Raw genomic sequence first — 21,184 nt, 5'->3', positions numbered from 1 at the left:
ACGTGTGCGTGGGACACGGTGTGTCCCGGGACACACATGGGGAGGGAGATGGAGTCTGGGGGCTGCGTTTTGGGGCCCTTTGGGCGCAGAGCAGTGGGTGCAGCCCTGGGAACAGTGGTTTGGGTGATGCTGTGTTTCAGGGCTGCCTTCTGTGGAGTCTCGGTGTCACAGGGTGGTGGCTCAGAGCTTGGGCATCTCTCACCCCTCTGTGTCCCCTGCCACAGCAGGAGGGAGCTCCTTGGCAGGTGCCGGGGCTTGGGATGCCTGTGACAGGGAATGGGTCAGGATGGGACTGGGCAGGATGGGGCATCTCCAGGTTTCTCCCAGAACCGGGGCTCCCTCAGGCACTTGTCCTGTTGCCCTGTCCCCCATCTCCCAGGGCTGCTCCCTTAGGAACCAGAACCCCTCACAGTTCCTGAGGAGGGGGCCAGGTGTGCCCACTGACCCAGGTGTGCCCACACCCCATGCCCGGGTAGCCACCCTCACTCCATGCTAGCCCCACAGCATTGCCTCATGCCTGCCTAGGCCCTGCAGCCCCTCCACACACCCCCACCGGCACCAGCTGAGCAGGATGAGAGCAGCCAGGGATGCTTTCCACTCAGAATGTCAGGGGAAGGGATACAGCATCCCCTGTGGGGTCTGCAGGCCTGTGCCCGTGGGCCTGGTGTGGGGGAGCAGGGCTGTTCCCGTGGGAGCGGGCTGCTGTGCTAATAAGGCTTTGCTAACGAGCTGGCACTGAGCCCAGAGCTGGGGCCAGCTGAGGGGAGCGAGGGGCCAGGACCGGGGGGGCTCACCCCCACTCCACACTGTGCCATGGGCGAGGGCTGGGGGCTGGCACTGGGGGCACTGGGGGCACCCACTGCCCTGGCACCTGGCACGAGATGCCCCAGTGCCACTTCCCTGGAGCCCTGCCTCCAGAGCAGCCCCCCTCTCTAGGGATACTACTGCCATGGCACTTGCTGGGCTCCTGCTCCCACATATGCCACTCCTCAGGGCTGTGCTCCCACTCATGTCCCATTGTCCTGGGGATCCTGCTCTCACAGGTGTCCTGCTCCCCAGGGATCCCACTCTCTCACGATCCAGTTTCCCCAGGGTCTAACTCCCACAGGGGCCCTGCACATCCATGTCCGTGTGTCTGTGCTGTCCTGCTGTATGGCCATGCTGTCTGTCCTGCTGTTCACCCATGTGCACTGACCCTGCACATCCTGCTGTCCTCACGCACGTCTGTGCACCCGTGTGGCTCATGTCCGTCTGTCCATGGCACCTCAGGATGCCGTGTGTGAGGTGCCAGCCTGCATGCCAACACCTTACCCGCGCCAGTGATGCCCGAGACCTGGGCACATTCACATCTTTATTCTCACCTCTGGCCTCCTGCCACCACCAGCATCACCCCCAGCAATAATTTACAGGTGTCAGGGGTGGCCCTGGGGCAGCCAGGCTGGTGACAGGAACAGCAGGGCCACCCTGCAACTGGTGAGAGTCCAGTGCCCCCCCATGTGATATGTACATTATACAGAGCTACCCAGAGCAACACAACACATTAAAAAAGATCTACTCTTATGTACAGTATTTATAAAAAGCATCCCAGCCTCCACCACCTCATAAAAAAATACATCTCTTATGTACTTTGCCGCAGGACAGACCCCCCCAGCCCTGTGCTGCCCACCCTGCCGGGCTGCCCTCCGTACTGGAGGGGAGGTGGGGGGTGGGAGAGACACTCTCCGGGTTTTGGCATGTTTGGATAGATGGATCCCAGCGGCATGGATGGATGGATGGGTGAGGGCTGTAGGGGTCTGAGTGCTGGCCCAGGGTGCGAGGCGAGCAGGAACAGCTTGGGTTGCTGGGGTGCCCATCACCCTGGCATCTGGGCATGCAGACAAGGGTGCCTCCAGAGCCCTGAGCTTGCCCCCAGTGAGTGCTGCCCCCAGCCCGCCCCCAAATCCCCCTCATGCCCCTTGGGTGCACCGGGCCCCCAGCAGCCCAGCCGCAGCATGGGCAGGATGCCAGTGCATGCAAAGCCCATGGCGTGCATGCCACCTCCCTGGAGCAATGCAGCTGTCCCCCCACCCTGTACATGGCCCAGGGGTCAGCAGGGTCCCGTCCGCAGGCACCCAGAGCCAACAGTTCCCCTGGCAGGCTCAGGAGCAGCAGGCTGAGCACCACCAGCCACAGCATGAGGGCCACGTTTGTCCACAGGGACCAGGGTGCCCCTGCCATGCCAGGGCAGTGGGTGGCATCTCTTTGGGGACGGGGGGATGGCAGGGGAGAGGGCGGGTGGCTTGGGCACAGGTGCTGTCACAGGTCCGACCGCCCTGCTGGATTCCAGCCCCCACGGACACTGTTCATCAGGCTCTTGATGCTATCTGGGGCAGGCCAGGGAAGTGCCCAGCCTTGGTCCCCACGGCAGGCAGTGCCCTGCGCCCCTGGCAGTGCCTGCTTCTGGTGGCTCTTGGGGTGCAGAAGAGCTCCACCTGACAGCCAGCTCCAGGTGAGGTAGGGCAGTATTATTCTCCCCATTTTACAGATGGGGAAACTGAGGCGCAGAGCAGGGAAGGTGCCCACTGGAGTGGCTGGGGGGCACAGGACCTGCCCCGGGCTCACTGCCCCATCCCGGACACAGGTCGAGGAGTCTCCATGCCTGCCATGGCTCATGCCCTCTCACCATCACCACAGGTGACGGGCAGCAACAGCGGAAGTCCCCAGGGAATCCTGGTGGGGCTGCAGCATGGGGGCTGAGCCCAGGGTGGGCTCTCCCTGGGGCACCGGGTGGGTGGGGGCGAGGTTGGCTTGGGCACCGGCAGTGGCTAGTGGCTGCCGCCGCTCTTCCCCCCACCCGTGGCCCAGTCGATGATGATGAAGCTCAAGCTCATGATCATGAAGACCACCCCGAGGAGGGCAAAGCAGGCAGCCTGTGGGGACAAGGAAGGGACTCAGGCATGGCCAGGGCAACAGGGTTCCCCGCCAGGCTCAGAACCCCACACCTGTCCCCATCCTTGTACCCCTGCCCATGCTTACCAATATTTTGGGGGTGGAGCGCAGTGGCTCCTTGTCCTTGGGCATGATGCGGATGTAGAAGATGGCAGGGAAGATGAAGATGAGGCAGGGAGCGGAGGTGGCACCTGGAGAAGACAAGGACAGAGTGGGCAGGGGCCTCCCACCCTGCAGCTCAGCCCTGCCAGCCCCACTGCCAGGACAGGTCCTGTCCACCCCCACCCCCTCCTTGCCCTCCCCAGTCCTGGCAAAGCCTTCCAGGAACCCAGGGACGCAGTGTGCTGGCACTGTCCCCACACCCCTCCCGCAGCCCTGGCACCGAGCTGAGTGCTGAGGGGGGGGAGCCTGGCTGGGGGGATCAAGGGAAACATGCAGGGAAGAGCAGTGCCGGCACTGCGCTCTGGGAACCGGCCTGCCAGGACAGCGATGGGATCAGCCATCCACGCAACCACCTGCTCCTGGCAGGGTGACCGGGGAAACTGAGGCATGGCAGGGTCAGTCACAGCTGAGCACCAGTCAGGACAGGGGCTGGCATGCTGCTGCAATGCTCCATGATCAAGGAGGGACAGGAGCAGGGCGCTGCCACCCACCAATCAAGCCGAAGATGCCGAGAATGGAGGGGGCAAAGATGACGAGGAGGTTGATGAAGGTCAGCAGGATCACAGCAATGGAGATGTGGCGGATCCAGCTGAAGTCTTTCCCTTGGAACAGCATCTGCTGGATGGCCCGACGCACCTGGGGACAGGGACAGGGTACCACACTCCATCCTCGGAGCCAGGACCTGTACCCTGACACTATGGCCCCGCAGGTCACCATAACCCCTTTCCCTTCCCAAGCTCTCACCCTGATGCCCCACTGGTTCCTGTCACCCTTTCACAGCCTTGTCCCTGTGGCCCTGCCTCTGCCCCATCAGCCCTGCCTCTGCCCCAGTCCTGCTCCTGGCACCCAGAATGTCCTGTTCCCCAGTCCCTATCTTCATCACTGCCTCAGTTTCCATTCTCAAAGCCTGGTGCTGAAGCCACCTGGGGGGTCACTCACCGGGAAGAGGACAATGGGGACGGTGAGGGTGACAGCCGTCAGCACAGCCACACGCACACACAGGATGAGCACATCAAAGGGATCCACCTTGTTGTACGTGTGCAGCAGCTCTGACTCCACACGGTCTGTGAACACCATCAAGGAGCCCCTGGGTGAGCCCCAGCAGCATCACCCCCCTGGCACAGGTGTGCCAGCCCCAGTCCCCTCCCCGAGGGCTCACCGTAAAACGTGAGGTAGCCAAAGAGGGCAGCCAAGAAGTACATGAGGTACATGACCATGATGGAGATGTTGGAGATGCACTGCATCTTCTTCTTGGAGGGACTGCAGGACACAGTGGGCTCAGCACAGCCCCATGGCACCCACTGACACCAAGCACCCACCCAGTGAGGAGGGGTGATGCCAAAACACTCTGGGGTGTGTGTGGGATGTGCAGAGAGAGGCTGTGTCCCCCTTCCTGGGCAGGGTGGCACCAACCAGCCACCCACCCTCTCTGGGTCACAGCACCCACCTCCCAGGGATCACACCACCACCCCTGGATCATGGCACCCACATCCCAGGGGTCATACCATCCCTGCACCCATTCTGAGTCATATCACACACCTCCCAGGGGTGATAGTGCCCACCCAGGGTTATATCACCAATGCCCCAGGGGTGATATTGCCTACCAGCCACCTGCCCACCTACCCCAGATTTTATCACCCACTTCCTGAGACTGATATCACCCATCCCAGGTCCTATCAGCCACCATGCACCCACCCACTGCCCCACCCAGGGTCATATCACCCACCTCCCCGCAATGCCCCGGCACAGGTCCCACACATGGATGGCACTGCCTTTGGGTGGGCACCAGATGAAGCCCACCCCTCCCCATGGGTGCCCCCACCCAGGACTCACTCCTTCAGCTCAGTGTAGATGGGCAGGACTTCGGGGTGGCAGACGAAGGCGAAGGCCATGATGGGGATGGTGTAGGCTGTCTGTGCGAGAGGAGCACGACTGACTGCTGGGGGCCCAGAGCCTGGTGCTGCCAGCACCAGGACCACCCATCTTCACTGGGTGCACGGGGTGGGGGCTCACCCAGAGCCTTAGGTCCTTACCTGTGAGTTCAAGGTGAAGAAGCTGGGTGTGCAAGTGTCCTGCTCAGGGGCCTGGAGGACGGTGTAGCCATTCTGGTAGTCACTGGTGCTGACAGTGGTGACATTGAGGATGCCCGTGATGTTCCCCTCCTGCTCCGGAAGTGGGCAGGGGATCTGGAACTTCTTGTAGATGACCTAGGGTGGGGGGGGACATGGGGCCAGTCAGTTCTTGGCGCCCCCAGCTCCCAGCACACATTGCCCATATGCCCAGCAGGAGAGTGACCCTGCCAGGACCCCTCCTAGGGACACCCTCTGCTAGTGCTGCCCTGTGGCAATGCTGCTCCCCCAGCCTGTCCCTGTGGGGATGAGCAGCAGGACAGAGTGAGGCAGCAGCACGTGGAGGGGCCACATGTGCAGATGCCCCTCCAGCACCTTCCCCCCTCTCCCTTTCCACAATGTTCGGTTCCTTCAGCCGAAAATAACCCAGCAGCTTGACAGCCCTGCCACAGCGTCTCTGCAGCCCCGAGCACCCGCTGTCCCTGCTGCCTCTGCTGTCCCCACAGCAAGCAGCCCAGCCTCACACCCCGGCAGGAGGGAGGCTCGGCACCCCAAGGCACTGCCAGTGCCAGCGGGCGCTCACCGAGATCAGGAAGAAGACCATACAGCTGAGGGAGAAGCCGCTGGCGTAGCCAAGGTAGCCTGGGGAGGGAGGAGAGTGGCTGCTGGGTGCGGGCGGGACCCTTGCACTGGCTCAGTGTCCCCTCCTTGCCCAGCACATCCAGGCTGGCACCATCGCCCCGTGGGAGACCCAGGGTGCCAGGCCCCAGTGCCATGGGTAGCATCTCCCTGACTTACCCAGCTGCTTCATGAGGGCCAGGGGCAGGATAATGGTGACAGAAACCAGGATCACCAGATAGTTCCCATTCATGTACCAGTCCCTGGAAGGAGAGGGCCTGCTCACCACCTCAGTCTGCTGGGCCACAGCAGGCAGAGGCAGCCACTGTGGGGGCTGTCTGCCATTCCTAGGGACCCTTAAGCTGGCAAATGCCAGGGCACTGGTGTCCCCTGAGGCTGGCATTCCTGCTCTGCTAACACCCTTGGGGACCCCTGAGGCCAGCATCCCTGGGGGCCCTTGAGCTAGGGTTCTGCCTACCCCCACAATGGTGCACCCACAAGGGCTAGAGTTGCTAGTGGGGATGTGGGGATGTGGGCATGGGGTGGGGGGACCAATACCCAACCAGACCCCCACCCTGCAGCCCCAGGTTCTGCTCAAGGAGGAAAGCCTGATCCCAAGGGGATGTGAGGAGCAGGGATTGGAAGTTCAGCTCGGTTTAATCTCACCCAGGGGCTTATTCAGCACTGACAGTTATCAAAAATAGTAGTGGCTTAATGATAGTAAATCCCTGCCACGGGCTGCACAGCTGGAGCCAGAGCCCCGGCGCCTGCCCAGGGAAGGCACGCAGGCAGCGTGGGCAGGAGGCACTCACGTGGTCTTCTCCTCCAGGTTCAGGAAGGTCTGGATGACCAGAGGCACTTCAGATTTGACAATGTACAGGTAGCTGGACATGGCTGCAGGGCAGAAGGAAGTCTTGGTGCACAGTGTTCTCTGGTCCCACCCCGTCCCCAGCCCTGGCGGGTCCCCCACAGCTCACCCCCGATGTTCTGCAGCGTGATGGCGATGGCCGCAGCCAGCTTCCCCGGCGTGCCGAACGCTCGGTAACCCAGCTGCTCATAGGCACGGATGCCTGTGGGACAGGGAACAGTGGTGGTGGGTGAGAGTCAGGGTGGGACCCCCAGCACGGCCCTGCTGAGGACTTGGCACTCACCCACAATGCCTGAGGATTTGAGCAGCAGGTGGATGGAGTAGCTGGAGAGCAGGGCCACTGCTGTGAGGAGGAAGCTGCAGGGGGACAGCACAGTTACCAGTGGGTCACAACACAGGGCTCAGACATGGCTGTAGGGCAAACCCCATGCAGATGTGCTCTGCCTGTCCTGGCAGGATACCATCCCCTTGCCTCAGCACTAGCTGGGTGTTCATGGGGCAGATTCAGTCCATGTCTTCACACTCAAAAGGAGCCATCACTCACGTCCTTCAAGCTACTTTTGAAAATCTGACTTTGTCATAAGGAAGACAAACCTTCACCCTCCTCCTCCTCCCCCCAAATGGGGCACAGCACTCAGGCAGACTTTCGCCAGCAATGGGCATTGTTCAGCCAGCAGGACACTGGTCCCTGCATCACCCCAAGCCAGAGACTTCTTTCTTGCCTGTACCCACCAATCCCCTTGGAGGAGCCCTCCAGGCCTGGACATCCCCCCCATGCCCCCATGGCACTCACAGGAAGAGGATGATGCCGGTGTTGGCCATGGCATAGGCCAGCCCCAGGATGCCGCTGCCCATGATGGCATTGCTCAGATTGAAGACGGACATCCCGAAAGACGTCTTCCCTTCAAACTGTTCACAGGACACAACAGGGAGGGGATGCACCAGTCACACTGTGAGCTTGCCCCATCCCACCCCCAACACTGTGCCCGTGCTGCTACTCACATCAGTGAAGTGTGTCTGCTTCTTCTCGGCACCGTGGGGCAGGAACTCCTCCATCTCTGCCACGCCAGTCTGGTTCTCTTCAAATCTGTCCATGGAGGGAGAGGAGTGAAGCCAAAGCAGAGACAGGGACCATCAGCACTGGTTGGTATCTCAAGGGCAGGGACCAGCTCAGAGGACCCACCGAGTCCCTGCCCTGAGTGCCCTACCTGTCACCCGCCAGTGAGGGGACAGTGGTGGCGGTGAGTGCGGCCGCGTGCTTCCCATTGGGCACCAGCTCCACCATCTCGGCCTGGAGGGGCACGTCCGTGGTATCCATGGCTGGGAGACAGCTGGGCTTGCTATGGGCTCTACTCAGGCTCTGCAAGAGGGAGGCAACAGAGGTCCAGCTCTGGGCAGGAGCAGCGGAGGGGCTGGCCTGGAGCCTCACAAGTCCTGCCTCCACCAGGGACACTGGAGCTGGGCTCAGCACCAGCGCTGGTGGCACGGCAGGGACAGGCGCCCGGGGATGGGAGGGTCACCGAGCCAGGCATCACGGTGGTGTGCTTCTCCCTTCTGCCCGCTCAGCACACAATGTCCCACAGAACTCAGCCCCTCAGCTCCACCCCCACCAGAGCCCCAGCGTGGGGGTGCCCTCTCGCCCAGCCAGACATCCCACAACCCACCCCGTCCCCTTGCTCACAGCACAGCACTGCCCAGCCCCAGAGTCCCCATCCACACCGCCTGCCCACCTCCACTCCCCTGCCCGCAGCTCTCGGCTCCATGACTCAGTTTCCCCTCCTGCAGACGGGTGCCAGCAGGCGAGTGGGGGTGTTTGGGAGGGCGGCTGAGGACGGGGTCGGGAGCTCAGGGACCCCCCAGCCGCCGTTATGTAAAGCCCGTGGTGCTGCCCGGCGCGAAGGGCTCACCCACGTCCCGCCGCTGCCGGGGTGCCAAGGCGGGGGGCTCGGGGGCACGTCAGGGCTGGACAAACGGAGCAGGAAAGAGCGCGGGGCCGGGAGACAGCTCCTTGGCAGGGGAAGGCGGCCGGGCTGCCGAGCGCGGGACGCCTTGGCACGCCGCACAAAGCCGCCTCTGTGCGAGCCCCGGCCCTCCCCGCCCCGCTGGGAAACGGCACAGGGTGGCTTTCTGGGGCAGGCTGGCAGCCGGGGCAGGGTCCCGCCACCCCCCACTGCCCCGAGGGGCTGGGGTCTTGTCCGGCTGGCCAGGGGGCTCCACACTGGGGCTATATCCAGCCAAAGGCTGCTGCCACCCAGCTGGAGGTTAGGCCTGGCTGGGATGCAGTGTGGTCCCCAGTCCCGGGAGGATGCTGCTGCCCCACCACCCCGCTGCCTGGGGTCGCCATGGGGTGAGCAGGGGACATGCCCATCTTTATGCTCCCAGGGGATTGGTGTCCCCAGAAATCTGAGGAGCCTTCCCACAGCACAGTTGGGTCCAGCAGTCCTGCTGGCACGCAAGGGAAGGATGACACGTCAGGGTGTGGGTGCCAGCACCTCCGGTCTCCTGAGCTGCTGCCCTGCTTGTCCCTGCCCATCCAGGCCACAAAGACCTGGCAGGGTCATCCCAGGCCACACACTGGCTGCTGGCACTGCCAGGGGGGCCGAGCCCCTGTGGTTGGCCCAGGGTGGTGGGCACGTATTTGGGCTGCCCTACCTGCAGCACCCAGCCAGGTGGGGAAGCTGAGGCAGGACACAGGCCAGCAGGGACCAAAATGAGAAGGTTCAGCCATGCGGGGGACGAGAGGGAAGCGCAGGGCGGGTTCTGGGTGATGATTTATCCCCTCCACTAGGCCTCCGCTTGGGATGGATCCAGGCATGAACAAGGCTGCCAGCACGTCCAAAAGCCACCGTTAACTCTGCGCCTTCCCACCATGGGCAGGCATCGCTGAACCCACCACTCACCCAGTATGGGACTGAGGGGGGGCACCAGATCTGTGATGTTCCAACACCTCCCTAAGCCCCCTGGTGCCGCTGGGCTGCCTGCGGGCAGGGCTTCACCGCATCCCGCTGGTGGCAGGCAGCATCTGCCCACTCCCCTGCCCGCTCCCCCACGGGCGCCAGGAAGGCTGGGCACTCTCGTCTGCAGCCCCTTTCTTCTCCCAGGTTATAATTACACCTCTCTGGGCAGCTCAGGAAATACCAACTTCTTCCCCCAAGCGTCTCTCGGAATAGCAAGCGGCACGGCTGGACTCATTCAGCATGCACCGGGCTTCGTGCTGCCACCCAGACGCTTCCTCCCGCCGGGCAGCCTGGCACAGCCCTGGCACAGCCCTGGCACGGGCCCAGCACCACTCACTGCCACTTCCCCAGCTGGCCCTGGCCTTTGCCCCCCGGCCAGGCTCTCCTGGTGGCAGTAGCCAGGGCAAGGGGGGAGATGAAAGAGGTGGGAGCATGAGACAATTCGATCGGGCAGTGTGAGCCCTGCCTGCTGCTGTTTGCCTTGCGATAAGGCAGAACAGCAAATACAGAGTGACGAGCGGCCCTAAAGGGGTGGCTTGGTTCCCCTCCAGGTGGGGTTGGTGGGTTCACCGCCTCACTGTGTGCCCACCTTAGTTGGGAACCCTCTGCTCTGGGGAAAGAGCATCTCCTCAGGGATCTCCTCCCTCAGGGTGCCACCACACAGATGGGATGCTGCCATCTTCACTGCCATGTTGGGTAGCCCACATGCTGCCTGGCATCATCCCACTCCTGACCAGCAGCTCCAGCGCCCGCTCGCCCAGCTGATGGTGTGGACCTGGCCACATGCGTGGGCACAGAACCCCCCCACGCTGTGGCACCCAGGGCCACGTTCCTGGGGATGCTGGGCAAGCTGCATCGATTTCCCAGCATGTGCCTCTCCGCTGCCTGACGGGCTCTGGGACACAAGGACAGTGCTGCAGCCAGACCTCCCACCTCTCCCAGGCTGCTCCCAGAGCTTGGTGAACCCCCACCAACACTGCGGGGTGGCCAGGCAGGCTGGGCCGGGCCCTGGTGCTGACCCGCAGCCCCGGCAGAAGGAGCACGGAGCCGGATGCGTGGGACGGCACGTCCCGTCCCGCCGGCCACGTCTGCGCTCCCGGGCAGGCTGCGTTTGGTCTCGCACGCTCGTCCCGGCCAGCACAGAGCCTGCCCGCCCTCGCTGCGATGGGGACACGTGTGTGGGGCGGCCCGGCTCCCAAATCCCTGCCCTGCTCTGGCAGATGGGCAGTCCTGGGCTCACCTCGGCCCATGGCCAGCCTTCCTCGGAGACCAGGGCACCACGGTGACGGTTTGGGTCCTGGAAGGGACCGCATCCCTCTCTCTGCCTCACACCTCTCTTCCACGCACCTCATTTAAAAGGTGGAAAATCCCAGCTCGAGGCAGGCACCGGCGGGAGCGGGGGGCTGGGCTGGGGAGCTCTGTGGGCAGTGCCAGCAGATATGTAGGATGGGAGGTCCATTGCATCAGGCAACGTGGCCAGCAGGATGTGTATCACCCTGGGCAAGCCTGGCTCCTGCGCTGTGCCCGTTCCCCGGGCAGGCCCCGGCCCGGCACGGTCCCCAGCAGCGCAGGCGGTGCCGGTGAGAGCGCAGCACACGGGGGGACAGGCGGCCAGTCCTGCCAGCCCTGCCTGTGCCACACAGCACCAGCCTGAGTGTCCCCACAGCCCGCAGCACCCGCCTGTGAGCACCCACGGCTCCCACCTGTGCCCAGCGCAGGCACGGGGTGTCCCTGGCAGCAGGTGGGTGCTCCCCCAGGCGGGGACCCCCACAGGGCACAGAGTCCCTCCCCATCTCCTCTCCTTGTAGATGAATCCTTGTTAATCCGGCCCAGCTGGAGCCGTGGGACTATTCCGGGTGGTAATCCGGCTTTAGCGCCAAGCCTGCCGCAGCTGCCGGCCTGCCCTGCGTGCTGGCAGCCAGGTATCCCTCCCCATCCCGCTGCTGCCGCCGCTGTGTGCCGGGGCACGGCAGCCCCCCCGGCCCTGCCCGCCCGCCCAGGTGGCCGTTCGGGTTTCAGCAGAGCTGGGCACACAGGTCTCATGTTCCCTGAGGCTGTGCTGATGACCGAGCCCTGCCAGAGAGATGGGCAGGGATGCCAGCCATGTTCCCCCAGTGCCATCAGCCCCAGCCCTGGGGTTCCCCCCAGCACTGTGCCCAGGGTGGCCCCAGACTGGGGTCCCTGGTCAGCCTCTGGCACTGCTGTGGGCACAGGGGGGTGTGGGCACAGCTGGGCAACAGCCCAAACCTGGGCGGTCCCTGGGCAACCCCTAGCCAGGGAAATTGACCCCAGCAGGGCACACAGCAGAGAAACCCCTCTCTCCTTGCCTTCCACTGAGAACTGCTCTCCACAGCTGCCCTGGGAGTAGGTCTGCCTTTCTCCTGAAGCACACACAGGCAAAGCTTTCCTCCAGCCTGTCTTCCTAAAATTAGCAACCCAAACCTGGTTTTAACCTGTGGTGTTCCACCCCCCACCTCCCAGCTAAGCAAAGGCAGTGCCAGGGTGCCACCTCCTCCAGAGGAAAGGGGCACCCAAAGGGGCAAATGCAGCCATTCAGGGGATGGCCAGGCACCTCACCTTTGGGGCAAAGGTTCTGGGTGGGGGGGTCACATGGGCATGGGAACCCCAGTAGCTGTGGGAAAGGACAGCTGGAGGCAAAACCTACCCGGTGCACCGGTGCATGGCTGGAGAACCTCTCTGGGTAGCCCTGCTGTATGTAGACCTTCCCCAAACAGATCCGTGGGAGATACTCCTGAGATAGATACACCCGAGATCCTCTGGAGATGACAGCCCCACCAGCTGGTCATGCCAGCCAGCCCCACTCATGTCCCCAGCACAAGGTGGGTAGACTAGGCACTGCTCCTGGGCTCACCTCACCTCTTTCAGCCCCAAATACCACACCATGGCTCAACCTCAGGTCAGGCAATTCCCCCAGTGCTCCAGCCAGGGCAGGACTGGCAGTAGCAAGTAGGAACAAGTGGCTCTGAAAGCTGCTGTCCTGGCTAGCAGGGCTCTGGCAGCTGCCTGGGCACTTCTGGCCATCTCTGTTACACCAATGTGGACAACAGTGTCCATCCAGGGTCTTACCTCTAAGAGCACAAGTGGCACCCCTCTCTTGGGGGACAGCTGTACCTGAGCCTGGGAATGGTGTCTGGGACACACCAGAGAGGGGAAAGGCACTTCAGGGAAGGGAGTGGTAAAACCAAACATCACGGTGAGGCCATGGAGAGGGTTTTCCAGTGCCAGAGCCATGGTGCAGCTCAGCCATGGCATCACCTGCCAGGCACACAACCCAGGATGGCTGCAGGTGTCAGCCATCACCATCCTGCCACATCCTCCAACATCCAAGCACCAGTACAAGGCAAGCTGGGAAAAGCAGTGAGGAAGCTGAGGCCAGGCAAGGGGAGTCATGTCCAGCATTGGGACAGCCCAGGCTGTTGCTGTCACCTGCCAGCTTGAGTCCATGTGGTACAAGGTCAGGTGGCAAGGACAGCTGGCAGCACGGGGATGGGGACAGGGTGGGCACAGCACGAGGCCGATGGCACTCAGTGTGGTTCTTGGGAAGGCTGGGTGAGACATTAGCTTGAGTCCAAAGCATCTCAGGGAGTGCTAGGCTGTATGATGAGTTTTGCTCTAAACTTCAAACTCTGCCCTCCAGGAACGCAGGGCCACACAGGGAAGGTGGTGGCACAGGTAGTGGCACTGCAGAGACTGATGGAGAGTGCCTAGAAAAGGACATGTTGGGTTTACTACCACACCTCTGGAGTTTTGTTTTGCCTTGGAAGCAAGATGCTTTCCAGGAGTTCACACTCCTCAAAACACAACTGGCCTTAGTGGGATGACAACAGCAACCCCTTAGTGGAGGGGCCAACAGCAAAACCTCCAAGGTACCATTTGCTGCTGGCAGTGCTGGGGACATCAGGAGGGACTGGCCTCAGCCACAGCCCCATGTGCCTCCGGCACCCCCAGCACAGCCTCCTGTGGCAATCAGGAGCCACGATTCGCCCAAGCCCCGTGGCACCACCACTGTGCCTGCCCATGGCACTCTCACCATTGGACCAGCCTGACATTTGCTCCACAGGGTCAGCAGGACCAGGCTGGGGGGGACCCAGCCAGTCCCAGAGCTGCATCAGCAGCTGGGGAGGCACGCGGCGGCTGAGACCCACGCGGCGAGGAGAGCCGGGGCACGGGGGTCCGTTCTGGCCCCGATCCGCCTCTGTTTTCTCAAGGGTTGCACTTCCAAAGGAGCCCGTGGGATTCCGCTCCTTCCCCCATCCCCACGCGCCAAGGAAAATAGGCTCTGCCGGCGCTTGTTTGTTTGCTGTGGCCGTGGCCCCGGCGTGTGATTACAGCTGCAGCACGGCCGGGTGCTGTGGGGCCCTTTGCGCCCCAGCCAGGGTCCCTGCGGTGCCAGCACCCCCGTGCCACCCCCGAGTGGAATGGAGTGTCCCACTGCTCCTGAGCCAAGGCATGCCAGCACGCCATTCTGGGACACGGGGCAGTGCTGCCAGGCACAGACGCCTTTCTCTGGGGTACCCCCTTGAAGCCACAGGGACCAGACAGGTCTAACACTTCATCTTGGGCCTGGTCCAACACCAGTGGAAAATTCCCCATCTCCTGCACGTCAGCTCAGCGCAGCCATGCCCTCCGCAGCCAGTCAGGGTTCTGCTTCCCTGCCATCCCACCTGTTGGGGACTTGCCAGGTCCCCTGTCTCACCCGTGCCACCACACAGCCTGGGGGCCCCTAGTCCAAGAGCCACCTGCTGTGGTTCAGTTTCCCTTGGGGAAGGTTTCTCTCCAGTGGGACTTTAGAGCTGACACGGCAGAGAGGGCCACCACGCCGGCTGGCACAGGACACGCGTGGCTGACAGGAACGCAGTGTCTGCCCAGCTTTCCACGCTGCTGGCCCGGGCAGCCAGGCTCTATTAATACCCCAGCCCGCGGACTCGCCGCACGCAGGTCCCAGGCAGCCCCGGTGCCCGTGACGGCCGGCGCCACTCTCCCTGCCCGTGCCCCCCGCCCCGGCACCCCGGCACCCTGACACCCGATCCTGCCCACAGCCGCTTCCAGCCTTCAGAAACATATGTCATTCCCACGGGCGATTAAAAATTAAAGCAGAAAACAGGGAAAGTAAAGGGAGTTTGGGGGTTGGTGGCACTGTGAGGATCAGCAGAACGATGCACGCCGAAGCCCCCACACCGCGCTCCGGGCAGGGGCAGTGTCGGGGCGCTGGGCTCTGCCTCCCCTGGCACCCGCGGGATCTGTCACCCACCCGTGGGAAGATGCCAGCCGCTGGCAAGTGGCAGGAGTACAGCAAAGCAAACAGCCCCGGGGCGCTAGCACCTGCCAGAGCTGCCGGGCCCCGGAGCCTTCCCCGTGCTGCCCGGAGCTGGGAGGAGGAGGAGGAGGAAACGGAGGAAGAGAGAGAGACGGGCTGTGTCAGGAAAGCGGGGCCGGCGAGAGATAGGTCGGAAAGGACTGGATGGGGTGCGGAGGAGAATTAGGGGAGCTGAGGGGTCCGAGCTCCCGGCAGCCTCCAGCCACGGAGCTTCAGGGAGGAGCGAGCCTGGGAGTGCGAGCGGCAGGGGAGATCGGAGAGACATACCTGCCCCCTCTCCGCGGTGCCTCTGCTGCGGGCTGGGGCAAGCAGCCCCCGGTGGCCGGTGCCGCGGATTAGAGACTATCCTGCGACCGTAATCCGGCGGAGCCCGAGATTAAACCGGACCCGATCCCGCCCCCAGTGCGAAGGCTCCCAATCTGCTCTCCGCCGGGGCACGGGAGGAGCGCTCGGGAGCGACCGCCCCGCATCGACCGACCCCTGCCCCGCCCCGCCCCGCCCCGCTCCGGCGGGACCACCGCTCCTCGGGCACGGCCGCCCCCGGGGCATCGCCGCCCCGCCGGGCACCAGTGTCCGCCGGGCATCACCTCCCGCAAGTGAATCACCCCCGCACCAGGCATCATCCCCCTCTGAGCGCCAGTGTCCAGGCAGCGCTGCCCTGTCCGGAACGGGGCAGTCACACAGCATCCCCACACACCGCACACGGCACCAGGTGTCTGTGCCCCTCATGGCACGATCACTGTATGGGGCATCCCTATCCTGCCAGGTATTGACACCCCACCGGGAATCCCTGCCTACAGCAGCTGAGGCTCCTGCAGGAGGCCAGGGGCTCCTTCCAAAGAAGCAGGGCTGGGGCAGTCGCTCTAATCTACCTGAAGGGATAAATCCAGTACATGCTGAGTGTGGGCACAGCGTTTTCTCCGTCTTGGACAGGGACAGGTCACCCAGCAGCACTCCTTCAGGCAGATTCTCTCCCTGGCCTGGGAAGCTCAGGCTGCTCCCACGTTAAGCCAGCCCAGCTGCCTGTCCTGCTCATGGTACCCGCTGCCCCCTCAGTACTCACCCCAGCATCTCAGCACACTGGGAAGAAACAACTCATGTGGAATCATCCCAACTAGACCCAGAGTAACTGGGACAGGCCAGCCCCCTCCTCCAGTCTCCATCAAACCTCCCCACTTGAGCTGAAAGATGTCTATTTTCATGAAGAAACAAATCCCCAGTTCCCCAAAGCAGAAATTTCTCCCAAGTGCATCCCATATGCTTTAGGGAGAGCCATGAGCTCTGAGGAGTCACCAGCTGTGTCCTCAAAGATTCCCTGTACCTTTACAAGGTCGGCCACCCCTAAACTACCTCCTGCTCCTCTGCTCCTCTGTCCTGCCCAGCTTTTGCTTCAGAGGAAAATTTTGGGGGTCCATGCTTGGGAGTGTGCTGAACTGCAAACCCTGCCCAGCTGCTGTGCATGGGCAGAATGGCTCCTCACGCTGCTGGAAGGTTTTATTTGTGTTATGCATATCTTTCATAAATCCTTGCGGAGCCTCGGGCAGCCTGGGATGGAAACGGCTTTGCCAGCCAGCAGCGAGCGTCGCCATCGGGAGAAGAGGCACCCTCTCTCTCGCCTGGACATCGAGGGATGTTAAATATTCAGTGGCAGCTCTGCCCTCCCGCTCCCGGCAATCCCGCGGCTCCTGTTACTGCCGCTCTCCTTTGGCTGCAGACATACATCCATTAACTAATTTCTAATAACAGCAGCATGCGTAAGTGCTGAACCAGCGCTGGCTGGCACGCCGGGGGACTGGAGGCAGCCAGGTTTGGCAGTGTGACGGGGGAGCCAGAGGCACCCAGAGGATGGGCATGGCTGGCCTCAAGCCATCAGTTTAACCCTTTCCCTGCTCTGGTGAAGGCGGGTGCAGCCACGTGGCACCTGCGGAGAAACGTCCCGGGCTGGGCGGCCACGCGTCTCACCCGGGCTGGAAAAGGCGGCCAGGAGCTCCCGCCCTGTGAGCAAACACAGCACAGGTGTTGGGCCTGGGGACAGCACTGTGGGCCCGTGGCACAGGGTGCAGCCACTGCCCTGGGGTAGCGTGCTGGAGGACTGTGGGAAGTGATTTGGAGGCTGTCTGCTCCTTCCCAGCCTACAAGTGCCCCTCTCCTGCTATTGGCACAAAAGCAGCCATGTCTGCTTTGTACTGTCCCCTCTCTCATCCAGCATGTGACAGCCTCACCTGTATTTTCACTTTCCGGATGGGCAGAGGACAAGGGCTCCACTGTGTCAAGCTGAAGCTTTGCAGAAAATCAAAGCAGTGAGGAGGAAAAGAGAGTGAAGATGTCCCCAGAACCTCCCAAAGCCTGTCCCAGCACTTGGCACACAGTAGCTGCAGGCTCCTGCAGCCAGGCTGGCAACACAGAGAGGAGCCATGAGAGGGGTGGGCTAAGACCCTGCTCTCAACCCCTGGGCCCTCTGGTCAACAGTGCTTCCCCAGTGCAGCTCTGGCCACTCTCACCAATGGCTCTGCTGGTGTCAGGGCTCCAGTGGATTGCAAAATTGCAGTTGTGCGGTTTTCTCCAGCTGGCTGGAAAGTTTGACGCCGGATTCCCGTATGTGAGGAGCCTTCAGGGGAGCACGGCCCAGCACGGCTCATCTCTCCAGCAGCCTCACCAATGGCAGGGAGCTGAGTGCTGTGCCAGAGCCCTTGCCCTCAGCACACCCCCGTGGGCTTTGCCTTCTCACCATTTCCCCCAGCCAAAAGCTGCCCTATTTCTTATCCTTCAGCCGTGCTTCGAGATCAGAGATTAAAGCGAACCCATAAAACCCTGGGCCTCAAATGCCACAGCAGGGACAAGGCCAGCCCAGGAGCCGGGCACAGAGCAGTGGGTGCTGTGTATGGCCAGGACACGCTCTCCTTGTCATGATCGGCTTCCTCCCCAGCCCTGAGCCTGCTGCCTGCTGCTGCCTGCCACTGCCCACTGCTCCCAGAGCCCAGATGGCAGGAAGATAGGGCAGAGATAATGCTGAGATTTGCAGCCCAAGCAGCGCTCCCCTCACCACCACTGTGACCTCTCGAGCAAGAAGTGTCCCAGAGTTTGCCCTTTCCAGGAACATTCCAGTGGGTGCCTCTGGTCCGCATCCCTGGGCAACCCACAGGCATAGAGCCAGCACACACAGGGGCTCCAAGACCCCCACTGCCCTCTTGACGCCATAACCATGAAGCTGGTGGGGCACAAAAGGAATGCTGACTGTAAGAGGAGAGGGATGCCTGTGGCCAGCAGCACGGGCTGGGTGGGCTCCAGAGTGACACCTGCCCCAGGCCATGTCCAGGGCTGGAGCCTTGCTCACCCCAGCCCTCCCTGCACAGAGGCAGCCTGGTGCTGGTCCCTGTGCCTGCACACAGAGGTGCTGGGGAGCAGCTGGTGCCCCCTGCCTCGCCCTTGGCTGCCTCCCTCGCGGCACATGCTGTCACGTGGCAGGGCACAACAACAACACGGGCTAATTGGTTAATGTGATTTCAAAACATGATTTGCAATTATAACTCACCAGAGAGCATTCAATGATCCCGCACATCGCAGAGTGGGTTTTTCTCCTTCGTTTGTTCCTGGAACCTCGAAACCAATTAACTTTACAGAAGCCAGAAGCAAAGCACTGCTCAGCAGACCTGAAGGGTGGGTTATCTCTGTGCTCAATCGCTCAATCTGGGAACCAAGGGCTGCAGGACGAGCCCCGGGGTAACCCCAGTGCTTCTCCTGGCACCACTGAGGGGTTTGGAGGGACCTACACAGGCTCCCCCAGCTCCAACCCATCAGGCACCATGGCTGCTTGGGAGCACCTGTGGACAGGAGGATGCTCTGAGCCATAAGGTATGGGAATAAACTGTTCCTGTTGGCATTGGGAAATTGTCCCTTCAGTTCCCTCCAGAGGTTCTGGCACCTGCTGGCAGCCTGCTCCCCTCTGCCACCCACACTGGACAGCTGTGTCCCCACCATCCCCACAGGCAGCACCCACAGCCCCACCAGGGCCAGGGGCTTTGTTTCTGTGGCTTGACAATCCTGCAGCAAAGGCTTAAATGCTGTTAAGGTAATTAAGCAAGGATTTAGCAAGGACTTGGATGCCTTCAAATGCCTTTCAAGCCAAACAAACCCAAGTAGCCGTGATGCTCCTGAAACATCCATCACCCAGTGCCCAGCTCCCCTGAGTCTTGGCTTGTTTCCCCAGTGACCCAAATTGCTGGGCTCTGTTGCTCCCCACATCCCTCTGGAAAGGCAGACATGGGGCCAGCAGTATTTTCTCTTGGGTAGGCAAAGAGATGTTGGGTTCCATCAGCTGCTGGAGGGGTGATCTGGCAATTATCCCCCAGGATGGTGACTTGGCTCCACTCTGCAGGGAGACCCCTGCTCACAGGGGAACCCTCCCATGTGCACAGGGCCTGAGTCTCTCCGGGCTGGGAGCTGCCTTCCATCAGCTCCCCAAGCCTCAGGGAGCTCAGCATTCCACACTGCAGACACCCAGGCTTCCTGAGGACAGGGAGGGAGCTCAGGCAGCTGCCAGAACCTCTGAGGAGGCACAAGGTGATGCCAGCAGTGCAGCATGGGGCAGTGCAAGGAAGTGTGGGGCAGTGTTGGGGGGTCTCCGGTCCCTGGGGAGGGGCTCTCCTGTTCATCTCCAAGCTCCCTGCAAGCTGTCAGGCAGTGTGGAGCTGGCTGGGAGCCCCTGGGGGATGCCAGGCACAGTGCCCAGGGCCTGGGCAGCAGGGTGGCAGATGGCTGGGGAGCTGGGGACTGGGGAGCAGGGGAGGAGCAGGGACACCTTTCAGCCCAGACAACTGTAGCATCCCTGTTTAGAGTTATTTATAACTGGGCCGAAAATGGAGACGTGGCCACAGCCGTGTCCCTCCTCTCCCCAGGGTGCTGTGGTCGGTCCAGAGCTGACCAAGGAGCAGATCTGGTCCCTGCAGCCCCAGTGAAAGGGCAGCCTGCTCTGGCTCCCTACAGAGGCACCCACAGGGCTGTCCTGAACCCCCTCACTGGCTGGGGTGACTGTCAGTCCCAGGGCTAGACAGTCCACCACAGGCTCCTGCCAGGTGTGATCCAGCGGGAGAGGGGATAAAGGCCCTTTCATGGCCCATCAGGGGAAAGGATTCAGCGGGAGAAGCACAAAAGGAGGTGCTGGCAGGACTGAGGCTGCCATGTCCCACAGCACCGGGGCTCCTGAGCTGCCCCAGGGGTGGATGTGGGGTGCCTGCCCCAGCCAGAGGGCAGCCGGGGAGCTGGGCCTTGGCAGGCACCCCTGGGTCCCTGCTGGCACAACCCAGCCTTGTGTTTGGGTGGACTAAACGTGGTGCTGTTTCAGGCTGGGCAGTGCTGGCATGGTGGCCCTCTCCAGGGTTGGGAAAGCCCAGGGGCAGCTGCCCCTCTCCCTCCCCTCCGAGCTGTACAACAATTGGCTGCCCGAAGGACGCCGGCCTTGATCCGCATTGCTGGCCGTCCCCAGGGCCGAGCAAACAGAGAGCAAAACAGCCCGGGCCAGCTCCTGCCACCACCGGCATGCGGCCAGCCCCGGCACCCCCAGCCAGGGCTCCTGTCCCCCAGCTCTGCCACCCAGCTCTGCCACCCAGCTCTGCCACCCTGCTCTGCCACCCAGCTCTGCCACCCTGCTCTGCCACCCTGCTCTGCCTGGTGCTGCCAGGGGGGCAATGGTACCCACCCACCTGCCCCACAGCCAGGAGTGAGCCCGGGGCTGCAGGGGTTGAGCCAGGAGGAGGAAACAGAAACCGGGATCAGCACCCACCGTGCTGGCAGAGGGGCTGTCCCCAACGGGAGAAGTGAGGCACAGCCAGGGTGGCGCTGTGACCACTGGCCCTGGGCGCGGGGTCGTCCCTCCTCGCCCAGTCCAAGGGTCAGCTCGCCCAATTCAGCCCTGTTTGCCATGGGGCTGGGCCAGTCCCGGGGGCTGCAGCCTGGCTGGGGCCAGCTGCTTGGTGGCAGGAGGCCAGCACAAGCCCAGGGCACGTGCCATGACTTTGCCCAGCCACCTCACATGTTTCCCCCACAGCCCTGAAACCTTTTCCCACCCGTAGAGCACGGTGCTTCGCAGAAGTCCCCCTGGCACCCTTCCCAGAGCTCCTCTGTTGGAGAGCCACCCCAGTCCCACCAGATGCCAGGGGGATACCTGAGGCCAGCTCCAGTCCCATTCCCCTGGGCACATCCCACATCACCCAAAGTCCTACCACCCGCTCCGTGGCACTGCTGGGAC

The 21,184-nt window shown here is 62.6% G+C and overlaps 1 protein-coding gene across 3 annotated transcripts; it reads right to left on the bottom strand.

Moving 5' to 3' along the window:
- Nucleotides 1-1,338: 1,338 nt before the first annotated feature.
- SLC38A3 (solute carrier family 38 member 3) lies at nt 1,339-15,362 on the bottom strand. Of its 3 annotated transcripts, none has more exons than XM_071439814.1 (16): nt 15,208-15,362; nt 7,854-8,005; nt 7,648-7,732; nt 7,439-7,554; nt 6,929-7,002; nt 6,755-6,847; nt 6,590-6,671; nt 5,958-6,040; nt 5,743-5,801; nt 5,124-5,297; nt 4,924-5,003; nt 4,250-4,350; nt 4,030-4,154; nt 3,582-3,726; nt 3,016-3,119; nt 1,339-2,909 (listed from the first exon to the last, which is right to left on the bottom strand). In XM_071439814.1, the coding sequence occupies exons 2-16, from the start codon at nt 7,961-7,963 to the stop codon at nt 2,805-2,807; spliced, it is 1,536 nt and encodes a 511-aa protein (XP_071295915.1). In that variant the 5' UTR covers nt 7,964-8,005; nt 15,208-15,362; the 3' UTR covers nt 1,339-2,804. The 3 variants fall into 3 exon arrangements, with proteins under 3 accessions (XP_071295915.1, XP_071295916.1, XP_071295914.1); XM_071439815.1 differs by lacking the exon at nt 15,208-15,362 and adding an exon at nt 8,553-8,655; XM_071439813.1 differs by lacking the exon at nt 15,208-15,362 and adding an exon at nt 8,376-8,543.
- Nucleotides 15,363-21,184: the final 5,822 nt, after the last annotated feature.

The sequence above is a fragment of the Agelaius tricolor genome, unplaced genomic scaffold (assembly GCF_023055355.1).
Source record: "Agelaius tricolor isolate 1412-34295 unplaced genomic scaffold, bAgeTri1.0.p SCAF_14, whole genome shotgun sequence".
NCBI classification, from domain to species: domain Eukaryota; kingdom Metazoa; phylum Chordata; class Aves; order Passeriformes; family Icteridae; genus Agelaius; species Agelaius tricolor.
The sequence above is the reverse complement of the archived record's forward strand: the minus strand, read 5'-3'. Positions and strand labels throughout refer to the sequence as shown.

Bases quoted from the DNA above. Each gene is read 5' to 3' on its own strand.
- SLC38A3 (XM_071439813.1), bottom strand. From the start codon at position 8,408: ATGGAGCCGAGAGCTGCGGGCAGGGGAGTGGAG. The intron at 7,733-7,853 runs GTAGGGCACTCA...CTCCATGGACAG, and splicing joins CCCTCACTGGCGGGTGACAG to ATTTGAAGAGAACCAGACTG. The intron at 6,041-6,589 runs GTGAGTGCCTCC...CTCTCCTTCCAG, and splicing joins AACCTGGAGGAGAAGACCAC to GGACTGGTACATGAATGGGA.